This window comes from Micromesistius poutassou, assembly GCF_964030765.1.
Source record: "Micromesistius poutassou genome assembly, chromosome: 15".
Lineage (NCBI taxonomy): Eukaryota > Metazoa > Chordata > Actinopteri > Gadiformes > Gadidae > Micromesistius > Micromesistius poutassou.
Window position 1 is genome coordinate 872,627 of NC_140285.1, and position 13,183 is coordinate 885,809.

The window sequence follows — 13,183 nt, forward strand, 5'->3', positions numbered from 1 at the left end:
AATTTTAATTTTTCTCATTGTCAGAACTTAAAGAGCAATGTGTAATTTTAATGTAATGTAGGATTTTAATTCTCTAAAATTATGAACATTTAAAAATGCTTGATTTTGTGTAGGCCCTGCAGTCTTTGTATATACCCTGTGTTAACCCTTTATTTTGAAATCCGGACATAGTCACATGTGGAAAGTCGCTAACTCTCTCTCTCTGATCGCTTGGTCGTCTCAATGCGTTTGCCACAAAGGATAGACTAGACCCCAAGCACCGAGACAGAGCAGCCACTAGTGTACAGAACCGCTTGAGACGCTTCAGAAACCCCGCAGCAGAGCGCTTGTGGTGGCTAGCTAGCTACTCTGCAGCAGCAGCTACAGGTCTTGTTGGTAATGTAAGGCTAACTTTATCTACTCTATAACCGTCCAGGTGGAGCTGCTGGAGAAGAGACCTCTGGTCTCCCATCCACACCTCACCCCTCTCTGGAGCCTGTACGTTCAGCCCATTATTTGTGGTCTCTGTGTCATTAATAATAAACTGCTATTTCGTCTTTATTATTATTGTTATTATTATTGTTGAATGTTAGTTACAACTTGTTACTAATTAATTGAATGTCTTAGTCAAATTATATAAAGTGTATTTGTACAGTGCTAACTTATATGTAGTAGAATGAAGGACTTAATGCAGTGGTGTAACAGTATGGATGAACTGTATGTTTGAACACAGCCTGCAGGTCAAGAGACATCCAGCCCTCCAGCTCCCTCCAGTGAAACACAGCCTACAGGTCTAGAGACATCCAGCCCTCCAGCTCCCTCCAGTGAAACACAGCCTGCCGGTCTAGAAACATCCAGCCCTCCAGCTCCCTCCAGTGAAACACAGCCTGATGAAGGTGAGTTGTGTTAATTGTGTTACAGCTGCAGTTATGTAACTAATGACAATATGAACTAATCCAGACACATCGTTGCTATGATTCTATTAAATATTCACTATCAGTTATAATCATATGGTTCCATTAAACTCTAAAATGTGTCTTGGTTATGCTGAATGATAGTGGCTGCTGTCCTGACATGTGACTGTATTGTTTATCTCTTTATAGAATTGGCTAACGTAAGTCTTGAGAGGGTAAGTGTTATCACTGGTTCGATACAGAACACAATAATATTTTACCCTGGCTGACAGTGGTGGAGTTAGTAGATGATGACCTTGTAATGAACCCAATGTTGATATTTTATTTACATTTTTATTTTATTGCAAAAGGAAACACCGAAAAGGTGGTGGGAGTCAGCTGGTAAGTTCACATGCTTCACTTTGTAAATGAGTAACAGATAATTTATTAATATCCAGTGATTTGCAAGGGTTACTGACTCACACCAAGTCAAATGATATCACTGTGATTAAAAACATTTCATCTAATTGTACCAGAGAGTCAGAGCCTACCTAGCAGAGGGACCAGAGTGGCAGACCTACTGAACAACATCATCTAGATATTAGATTATAGAATGGAGCTATCCATGTATATAAGACACTACTCTCATAGCTGGGGCGATGTGGCCAGCATAACGTCAGCTCAGTGGCGTTTATAACGTAGCTCACTGAGTCGTCATGACAACACAGAGCAGGGACAAAGGGTAGAAAGACTTCTGTCCTTGTTTGACCACGATAATGGCAGCCGTCTCCCTACACGTATTCAGTCTGTCAAGATGTTCTTCTGTGTAGAGGCTAATTCAGAGTGGAAACCAGGAACTGGTTCAACTGATTCTACATGATTAGAATATACGGAGCAGTTCATAATAATAGGATGGATATGTTTCATAATATCAATCATAATCCTGGGAGGTAAGGGTTACATTAAACTCTAACATGTATTATAATAACATTAAACTAACATGTATCACGTTACATTCAACTAACATGTATCAGGGTTATGCTGAATGATAGTGACTGCTGTCCTGACATTTTTTGTTTATCACTTCATAGCATTGGTTTGTAGAAGACACCAGAAGGTAAGTGTTATCACTGGTTTGATACAGAACACAATAATATGTGTGACCCTAGCTGGCAGTGGTGGAGTTATTAGATGATGACCTTGTAATGAACCTAATGTTGATATTTTATTTACATTTTTATTTTATAGAAAAAGAAAACCCAGGAACCGAACATGGAGTTAAATGGTACGTTTTTATTCCACATGTTTCTCTTTGTAAATGAGTAACTGATCATTTATTAATATCCAGTAGTTTGTAAGGGCTACTGACTCCCTCCCAAGTCAAATGATATCGCTGTGATTAAAATTATGCAGTAAAATACTTGATTTTGGCTAGGTGTATAGTCAGAGTTCTCCTGATGTCAAATATATCTGCCACGTTCAGACCAAATAGAGCATATTGTTTGTGTCAGACATGTGTCAGAGCTGCTCCACTGGGCTTCAGTCTTCAGTGAGTGTTGCTGCATGTGGAGGCTGGCTGTGTGTCCTGACTCTCTGCTGCCTTCTCTTCCAGAAACTACACCACTAACGTCCAGTGACTCTCCTGCACCAACCGGGGACCAACAAGAACACACTTCAAGAACAACTATCCCTGATGCAACTATGGATGATCATGATGATGACCAACGTCTGGATGCCTACAGGTCTGGTACTGGACAGCTAGACATTGAGATGGGTCCAGTCCAAACTCTGCCCAAAGATGGTAACAGGATTCTTTAATATCGCCATTAGTCCCAAGTTTCCCATCGACCGTGTTTCACTATTGAAGGGGAATGACATTACAGGAGACAAAGTAATAAATATAATAATAAAGAAATTCTGGATCAACCTGAAAGTGAATCTGATGAATCAAACTCAGAAACTAGAGGAGGAAATACACCAGTCTGATTCCTTCCTGATGCCAGCTTTCACAGGAGAAGTGGCGTGGTGTGTTTATCATCATTATTAGATCAATCCTCACATTATTCTTCTATATGTGGCTCACAGAGCAAAGACAAGTGAGGGGTTAATAGATAGTGTGAGGTGTGCTCTGTGAGGCGTCCTGGGTTATGATGGGTAACGTTGGCTTGGGTCCAAGCTCCACCTCTCTTGGGAAAATTTTGGCCACGATGATTGATTTATGATGATTTTTTTTACAACGTTTAAACTATTTTGTAAACATTGACGCATACATATTTTACCCATACAAGTATCTTTTGTTGTTCTTTGTCTGCTAAACTTTTAGAAACATCACTTTTTTTAAGGCTTTTGACCGTAATCATTTAGGGAATAATATGTAAAATAACAGATGCAAAACCTTTAATGAAAATATCTGTAAATGTACTGCACTGTATTTCAATGAGGAGATCTTATTTACATTTAATGGATTTAGTTTTTTTAAGTGTAATTCCTGAACTTTTTTTACTACTGTTCTTGAGTTGATCAGGAAGCATTTGGTGGGCTGGGATTAGCATTAAATGGCCTTCTTTCATGTGTCAACATTGTTAGTAACATATTATTGTTTGTGATCAAGTTGAGTAAGAGAGGGCTGGTTGTTGGGGTATACTGTAGTGATCGACTAATATATCGGTTGGCCGATATTTGCGTTTTTTATGTATCGTATCAGCCGATTTCTTTCTTTTTTTTGGCCGATTTAAAAAAAAAATGATTTTATTTTTTTAATATATTTTTTCCTGGCATGATATACAGACAGTTCAATAAATGTTCCTTTTTTAAATTGAGACTTATAACATTTGTTATCATCATTGTTTCATTTTTATGATGTAAATTGAGGGAGCAAAAGCAGGATCAGCTTAGCCTGGAAATCCAGAGCCACATCTAGAAAGCTGTAGGGTGATGAAAACGGCCCAACTCGAGAGGCGGCACCAAGCATGCATTTGAAAATATCACTGCACGCAATTGAATAACACTACGAGCAATTAGAAGAATACAAGGGGTGACGTATCCAGACCAGATAGATAAATACTTTTATTGACCAGCGGAGCTAACCAATAGATAAGACTCTTACCGTATCCGGTCGGTAAAACAGCAACGCTTTTGGCCCGGCTATATCAGATACATTATATTATATACATTACATTGCTCGTTCCCAGAGTGACTCGCTGAGCAAATTCAAATTGTGCTCTCACGAGAACTCTGGATTTCCAGGGTAGGCTCCAACTATCGGCTCAAGAAAATCGGTATCGGCGTATCGGTCATCGGCTAAGGCTGATGAAAAAATATCTGCATCGGCCCTAAAAAATTTGTATCCTGTGAGAGCCCATGAATAAAGGGTGGAACGTTGCGTCTTAGCTTGTGGTCTGTTTGTGACAAGGGACCTGGAAACTCCACCTAATGTCCGGTCTCACGGGAAGATAGCAAAAGCACAAAAAGGGCCCAAGGCCGCTGCAGACTAAGACAGAGAAACAATCCAAACAAAGGAGGACAAGACAGGTCACCTTCTGAAGAGAAGTCAGGGGGCAGAACCGCAGGTCTGAAAACAGGCAGGAACCAGGCTGGAACCAGACAGGAACCAGACAGGAACCAGACAGGCAGGAACCAGACAGGCAGGAACCAGACAGACAGGAACCAGGCAGGAACCAGACAGGAACCAGACAGGAACCAGGCAGGTAGACTACAGGGCCTTTTGAACTGACTAGAGAGGTATTCCATCAACCGAGCTAAAGGCAAAGCCAGGCTTATTTCTCTGAGCCTCGCTACTTTCAGTTAGAGTTCCGTTCCATTAACGTGACTTAAGGGAATCTCCGCTAAGTAACCTTGGCAATTTATCCGACCAAACTAACCTGCTCGGTAGCAGGCTACCAGCCTACCCAGTGGACTGTAGCAAACGTTGCTCATCTATCCGTCATACATCTCTGTGGACACGCCCACCTGTGATGTCAGAAGCTGCACATTTTCAAAACGGCTTGTAACGGCTAATCACACTCACACCTGGTGGTATAATATGTCCCCTTTAACTGAACTGTAACGTTATATGTTTGGCTCCAAATAGCCTTATTACAGTACTGATAACGTCTATGGTGTTAGCGGTTAAGTTGACACCCCCCAACCCCAGCCAGGGGTGTAGCACCAAATTATGGGCCCTATATACAGTACAAGAAGACCCGATGATTTTTCTTTTACAATTCATTAGTTAAATAAAGATGTTACATCAATTCATGCATCAATTCATCTCAATACAAAGGAAAGAGCAGTTGATATGTCGACTGCTTCCAATGTTGTGTTGGTCATACTATAGATCGATTTATTGCTTGTGTTTAATGAATAATACAGAAGACGCTATTCGATTATTTCACCAAATCGTTCAGCCCTAGTTTTCCTTCACCCATTATGGACTTTTAAGTGAAAAGGCTCTACTTAAAGTAAACGATGTGACATCATTTGATCCTATACTGTGTTGTGACACTGCACTTGCTTTTGATCATTACAAATAATAGTGCAAAATGATCATATTAAAATGGATGATATACCATGTTTTTAGCATAACAAACATTTTAAACAGGTAAGTAAGTGGTCTCTAAGAGGAGTCTTTTTTGTCCGTCTCGGTCCTGACTGTCTCGTTCATTTGGACTCGAAAAACGTTGTCTTGACTACAGCTCTGCCTTTTTGTCCTATGCTTCTTTTTTCTGTACTGCTCCCTGGATGTCCTTAGCATCTCTCAACACACGCTACACTCTACTATACCCATCAACGATCCAGCATGTTCGGGCTGTGATGATCTCACTGGTTCACCTTTTTTAATGATGTATTTATCATGGGACGGTGCTCAGGGCTGGGGAATAATACAACTAGTGATGAAATTAAGACAATTAAAACAAAGAAAACGTTAAAACAGTCAAAATGTAAGCTCTCTTCCGAGAAACAAGACATTTTTATTTTTGTTATACTATACTATATACTATTATTGTGTAACCCAAACCCCCCCCCCCCCCCCCATTATTGTTGTGACATTTTCCAAGGCAATGATCGAGTATGGAATGAGGAATTTGTCTCTGTCACAGTCAAGTGCATTGTGGGTAAAAAACATGTTCAGGCAAGGGCTTCATACCAGCGTCCTATTGATTCTAGCTGACGGACCTGTCATTCCCCTTTTATAAGAATACAAACACACACAACACACACTCACACCCACACACACACACGCATTTACATGGTAGTTGTACTTCAATACTTTGATATTTAAGAAAAAAATAACCCTACTAACATCCTACAAAACCTTAACTACTTTTAACAATCGGTCAATAATATAACATCTCAAACTATAAACAAATGTCTTGTTCTTGTTGTGTCATTTCCCTTGTTAAGCATTTTGTGTTACCGTTATGAACGACAAACGCACAATAAACAAAGAAATAAACCATTGCATCATTCTAGGAGCAAGTGACCTCCTCGATGGGAAGCTCCAGCAGCTTCTGAAATAAAACCGGGTCCCTGTTTACAGTATATTGCATCTTTTATAAAAGTAAAGATCAATGACAAAAATAAACCATGATTCAATGGACCATGATTCCAAGAGCTATTATTATGGCTATTATTAACGGGGGCCTACATCTCTGAGTCATATTTCCCCGTTGGGGATGAACTACCAATGAGAACAGAGATGGTAGCTATGTCACCTGCCTTCATAGACATATTTACATAGACGCCACAGTGACTGCTTGACCTATTGCAGATAAAAGCAAATGGGGGAACTGCTCTTTTTCTGGATCAGATTGTTTACATTTGTCAACCGATTTCAATTTGAAATGACATCATAAATATTCATATTATATGCCAACCATTGACATCCAGTGGGGGGGGGGGGCACCACATGAAACAAGCTTTAAAAATATTTTTCGTAAATTGTTATATTAATCACTTGAAATTGTTGAAAGACCATACATTACTCGTTTATGCATATTCATTTCACAAAAATAATAGCCAGTCTGCTGGCTACTTATTGTTAAAACCACATCGGTGCATGCGCCGACGTCTGTTAGCCCCCTGTTGTTTCTGCCTCTCTCCGTCAGAAAGACGGTTGGTAGATACTTTTTTGCCCTTGACCTCGACAAGGCCGTCAGCCGGGTTACTGATGGCTGTCATTCCTTTATTGCTGGGAAATGACATTGCCGGAGATAAAGTCCACCCTGCACTGGAAGTGTTAGATTCACCAGTGGGTGATGAATCATCTCCAGTAGCTCAGCATACCGTCCACTGTGTTTCCCACCTGCGCCATTACGCGTGCTCATGCGAGTAAGAATGAAAAGAATGTCCCTGATTTCCTGTTAGCAGACAGTGTGTTTATGTCAGCTGTTTCAGATGAAGCTGAGGTGGAGAAAGAGGTGGAGAAGCCTGCTACATCTCAGGATGAGATTGCTGGGCTGGGATGCCTTCCCAGCCCAGGCTCAATGTCATCCAGTGATGGGGCACTCCCAGTCACCCGAGAGCACCTGGTCACTGCGCAGAGGGCTGACCCAACATTGCAGAAATGCTTGTCAGGTGTGGTGGGTAACAGTAAAGCAAGCGGTGAAAAAGTAACTAACCCGCGGTTTCTTAAGCAGCATCCTTATTGTGTTAGTCAGATGAAGCGTGAGTTGATGAAGGGAGAAACACAGTACCTCCTACAGAATGGCCTGGCTGTTCCCAGCTCAACTCCCTGGAGTTCTCCCTGTCTTCTAGAGACTAAGTCTGATGGCTCTCCTAGGTTCGTAACAGACTTCCGCAAAGTAAATGGTGTTACAGTTCGCGATTGTTATCCTCTACCTAGAATGGAGGACTGTATTGATAACTTGGGCACTGCCAAATATGTTAGTAAATTGGATTTGCTAAAGGGTTATTGGCAAGCAATGTTAATGGTGTGGATCATCCTGTGTGTTATTTTTCCCGTAAGTTTAACAGGCATCAGGCTAACTACTCGACCATTGAAAAAGAAGCCCTTGCTTTGCTGTTGGCCTTACAGCACTTTGAGGTATATGTTGGTTCCAGTTCTCTGCCAGTTGTACTTTACACTGACCATAATCCACTTGTGTTTCGTTCACGCATGTATAACCAGGAAAGAAATATAAGAATATATAAGAATAAAAGAAGAAGTATAAGAAAGGATCTGAAAATGTGTTAGCTGATGCTCTATCAAGAGTATAAAAACAGTCAGTGTAAGGTGGTGGTTTTTGTTACAAACTCATGGTTTTCATTTTAAGGGGAGGGGTGTTACGGCCACCGCCATTACCTGGGTATGTGTCTTGTCTATGTGTCTATGTGTTGTGCAGCAGTGTCATGTAAAGCAGGATGTGTGATCCCTTGCCGAGGATTGGCTGGCACGAAACCTGTCTACTCCCTGGTTCCAGCTGGTGATCTGATTGCTGCTGATTGGTCCTCCAATCATCTACCGTCTTCCAGACCAGCCCTGGGGTTAAAAGGCTGTCCTCAGTTGCGATTCAGGGGCGGGGTTAACTCGCCTCGGGTGTATTGTGCTTACTGTGGTAAACCTGTTGACGTTTGTAGAAGCGTTACCCTAGGAATTGTTAAGTGTAAAACCATTTGTGTGTGCTGTGTGTGCATTACTTGAAGACCTGTGGTAAGGAAATTGGGCAAGGGACTAGGTTGGGCAAACTGACACCAACCAGACACCTGAAGATACTTTGTTAGACACATTAGGTTTTAAAGGGTGCTGCTTACTTTGTATTTTGATTATCCATGACTGGTCGGTATTTTGTTAACATTGATTTTGAAGCAGCCGGTGGCTATCTCTCGTTTTGAAGAGATCTCTTTAAGTTATATTCCTTTCTTTGATTTAAGCAGCATCTACCTGCCTGTTTTTCCTGTTATTCCTGTTCTGCAAATAAATAACTTGCAATTTCACCAAAAACATTGTGGTTCATGTTGCTTCCCTCTTCCCCACGAGCCGGGTCGTAACACCCCCCCTGCCGCCTGCTATTCCCCCTGAAGTAGCATCGATGCCCACCCCTACGAGCCCCGTTGGGTCCTGCCTTGTGCCGGTGTGTCAACCCACTGACTCCACTGCCCCGTCGTTTGATTTGCTGGAGGCCCCAGGGACGTCATGTGCTGACCCTGGCAGTGCGCCCTCCTCACCCAGGCGTTGCGCCAGGCCGCGCCGCCTGCCATCTCATCTCAATGACTACGTCATGGACTTGTGATGGACTCTCTACGTATCCTTTTTCAAATGCCTTATGACGCTATGCTGTGTGTATGTGATGTTGTGCTGTTCTCATGTGTTGATTTGTAAAGCTGCATAATGTCTAGTTTGCCTGTATAACAGTCTATTTGACTGTTTGTTCGTCACGTGTTCGACATGTGGTTTCTACTGCCGTGATGAGTTGCACTGGTATCTCCCACTGGTTAGGGGAGGGTGTGGGGAAGAAAGGTGGTCACGCCAGTCTGCTGGTTAGTTATTGTTAAAACCACATCGGCGCATGCGCCGACGTCTGTTTACCCCCTGTTGATTCTGCCTCTCTCAGTACAGTCGCCCTGCGTGCTTTCTCTTCAGTAACGTTATCTTCAACTATCTACACGCTCTCGGTTGTGAGTTATTCCTAACTACTGGCGCAGCCAGAATTCAGTCTCCTAAGGCAACATCGTCGATAAGGTCAGTGTCGAGTTATGAATGATTTGTATTGTATTGTATTGTATTGTCCAACTTTAGTTCACTGTTTGAAAAGCAGTAGACTCTAGCCCATCTTATTAGCTTTGCCATGGATCGCAGCTTAAAATGTCTTTTATACGTTGCCTTTTCTACGGTTTATTGGAATGGATCTCAACTGGTCCTCAGCCTCTAGCCTCTGGACCAGTTGAGAACCAGTTGAGGCTAGCCTCTGAAACAGTTGAGAACCAGTTGAGGCTAGCCTCTGGACCAGTTGAGAACCAGTTGAGGCTATCCTCTGGACCAGTTGAGAACCAGTTGAGGCTATCCTCTGGACCCTCATGTATCATTAGTCTTTAAGTCAGACTAGTAAAAAGTATTTACTAGGGGCAACCTCAAATCTTCGCCGACCCAGCAAGACGAGTGATTTGCTGTTTTATGTTTGACATTCATTAAATGAAGGTCAAATGACAGACACCTGCCACTGGTTGGATCATAATGTTTGATATTAATTATGGTACATTATATTATACTATATAGTATATATTATAATATACACTATATCAGTGTTGGGGTAGTTACTCCAAAAAAGTAATTAGTAACTTATTACTAGTTACTTGTAAATTGTAATGAGATTACTTTACTCGTTACTGCATTTGAAAAGTAACTTCACTACTAAAAAATATAAAAATAAAAGTCACTTTATCCCCTATAATTAAAACCGAAATGCACTTAAGCCGCGGTGACACATGCTGTTACTTTATGCGATGGTCCAAAGGCAGAATGAACCTGATCTATTTCGCAAGCTATGACATTGTGTCTTCCTCTCACCCTCTTGGAGGCAAGAGCAGCCTTCTCACCTTCTCACTAAATGCTGTCTAACCAGTGCACCGTCATTCCTAAGCAGGGACATGCACAGGGGGGTTGCTCAGGTTGCCCGGGCAACTGCCCATATGCCCTCCTCGACTCACGATGCCCTTCCGAGGAAAAATATAAATAAAATTAGTAGTTCTAAGTTTTAAAACGAGTTGAGTCGCATCCAAGCCGCTCTCCGCCCCCCCCCCCCCCCTGTCAACAATCCCGTCCACCAACAATACACCCCCCCCCCCCCCGTCAACAATCGCGCCCGCCCGCAGCCGCGCCCGCCCGCAATCCAAAAGCCCCCCCCGCCCCCCGTCAACAATTCCACCCGCGGAGTGAGCGGCTGCATGTGAGGTTTTCAGGTCAGAGCAACTGCCCCTCAAAATTCCTGTGCACGTCCCTGCTTGTAGCGTTGTTTTGCTTTGGCGTCTGCCTGCCTCACCTGCTGTAGGTCTGGCCACGATGGCTGCAGGTATGACTCTAGTGTGGGGATCGTCGTTCTTATCTGTCTGCCCATCATCAGTTGAGCTGGGCTCACTCCCGTAGCTTGAATAGGGGTGGCGCGGTAGCTCATAAGAGCAGCAAAAGGGTCTGGCTGTTTCAGACTTTTCTTTGCTGTTTTCACAGCCCTTTCGTTGGCTTGGGGGTAGTGGGGACTGGTTGTTATATGTTGGAAGTCGTAGTCTTTTGCGAACTGTTGGAAGGCTCGGCCTGAAAACTGTGGGCCATTGTCTGTAATGAGAATGTTGGGACAGCCCCACCTTGCAAACATATTTTTCAATCTGGAGCGTGTTGTCTCACCGGACAGGTCTGGCAGATGTGCTATCTCTATGTATCTAGAGAAGTAATCAACAGCTACTAGATAGTGCTGCTTGTGAATTTCACATATGTCCGCCCCTACTCTTTCCCATGGGCGGTTAGGCAGTGGAGTCGTCATCAGTGGTTCTCTTCTCTGTGTCGGCCTTAATTCCTGACAGTCTTTTCAGCTGCTGACTAACTGCTGTATCTCTATCTCTCTCAGTGTGCTCTGGAGCCTTTGCTCGTGTAGCTCTGGGGTGTTTCCGTCAATCAAAATGTCGTCCATGAAGACTGCTACTCCATATTGCTGGCTCAAGAGGTCTGACATGTCTCTCTGAAAAATTTCTGGAGCACTAGTAATGCCAAATGGGAGCATATGGAAGAAATATCGGCCAAAAGGCGTTATGAAGGTTGTTAGCTTTGCACAGTCTTCTTCCAAGGGCAGCTGCCAAAACCCACTAGCCACGTCAAGGAGTGAAAAGACTCTGGCCTGTGCTAGTCTCGGCAGGATATCATCAATTGTGGGGAGCACATACTTTTCTCTCCTTACTGCTTTATTGAGCTGTTTGAGGTCCACGCATATCCTAATCTGCCCATTCTTCTTAGGGACTGCCTACTGCACTTAGCTCGGCTCGGCTCAGCAGAATGATACAGATAACACATATGCGCAAGACATAGATCTCATGTCATATAACTGCGCATAATTAAATAGATCCCTACATCACAACTCGTATTTTGATTTGAACCCAAAAGTGTCACTTCCCAGTTCAGCAGTAATTACTGTGTTACAGACTGGTCTGCTCTCCCACCCCTTGAATCAGCGTGTGGACAGCGTGACATGATAACGTCACCTCAGCACAGATCACTTTTTCTTCATGAATTATATTATTTGCTAATGTAATCTGTTGTTGTGGCGCCTATCAGAATGGACGCTCATTCTGTCATTATGAGGCAAACGCATGACCATTTTCTGCCACATTGAGAACCGAACACTGTGTCTCATCTGCTGAACAATCAATAGCGCCATAACTCCAGGTGCAGACCTCCTGTAGGCCTGGGGCCTGCTCATTGTGCAGGCCTACACGCAGGCCTCCAGGCTGGTGATTAGCCCCTAGGCCTGGGGCCTGCTCATTGTGCAGGCCTACACAGATGAGTAAGGTGGAGTGTTTCACCCAAAGAAATCCTATATTAAACATAGGATCCAAACTCCAAATCAATCTAGAAAATGATGTAGCCCAATGAACATAAAAGTGGTTAGATTAGCATTAGATCATGGTTAATGCAGACATACAAGGTTAACAACTCTTTGTTTAACAGCTCTAATGTTTTCAAACTTCATATTATTTTGGTTTAGAGAACAGTGTTAAAGATACAAGTTATTACATTTATTAACTGCTGAATATTTCTTTTATCTCTCTCCAGATGTTTCTGAACTTCAAGAAAAGTCTGTAGCTGCATGGCAATGAAGATATGGCTGCCAAAGTATAGCGTGTGTGGCCCATGTATTTAGAATATACAAAGGAGGATAAAACAATCAACCTTATTTGGCCTTGGCTGAAAAACAAGACTTGCACTGACACACAGAAGAAATATCTTCCAAAAATCTGCCAAAAACGTTAGATGGTTGAAGGTCATACAAACTGGACCACCATGTTCTTACAAATCATGTTCCTAATATGTTCAGTTTTTAATACATATGGCGTTGCTAGTTCTGCATCACTATGGTGTCGCGCGGATGAATACAGAGCGGGACAGTTCTGCTGCCTTGCATGTCCTGGTGGTAAGAGTCCATTAACCCAGCTGTTGTCAAGCTGTTGTCCAAAATAGTTCTGTATGATTTCTTCAAACAAATCCATTGGAAAACAACATATTTTAAACGTTCTTTCCAACAGGATATAAGGTTCATCGGGATTGCACAGCGACAACCATTACATTGTGCTCAAAGTGCCCCGATGGTACTTTCAAAGAAGGCTTTAGC

At 42.7% G+C, this 13,183-nt stretch overlaps 1 protein-coding gene across 2 annotated transcripts in view; it reads left to right on the forward strand.

Moving 5' to 3' along the window:
- Positions 1 to 13,183, forward strand: part of LOC311359602 (uncharacterized protein) — a 174,366-nt gene that overhangs the window by 138,369 nt on the left and 22,814 nt on the right. Inside the window, exon 16 of one of the 2 annotated variants that reach the window (XM_084479653.1) lies at positions 2,485 to 2,761. The exons of the other annotated variant lie outside the window; for it this stretch is intronic. Coding sequence (XP_084335779.1) covers positions 2,485 to 2,690 — 206 coding nt within the window. The 3' untranslated portion in view covers positions 2,691 to 2,761. Of the gene's footprint in view, positions 1 to 2,484; positions 2,762 to 13,183 lie in introns of those variants that run through there. 2 annotated transcript variants of the gene reach the window in all.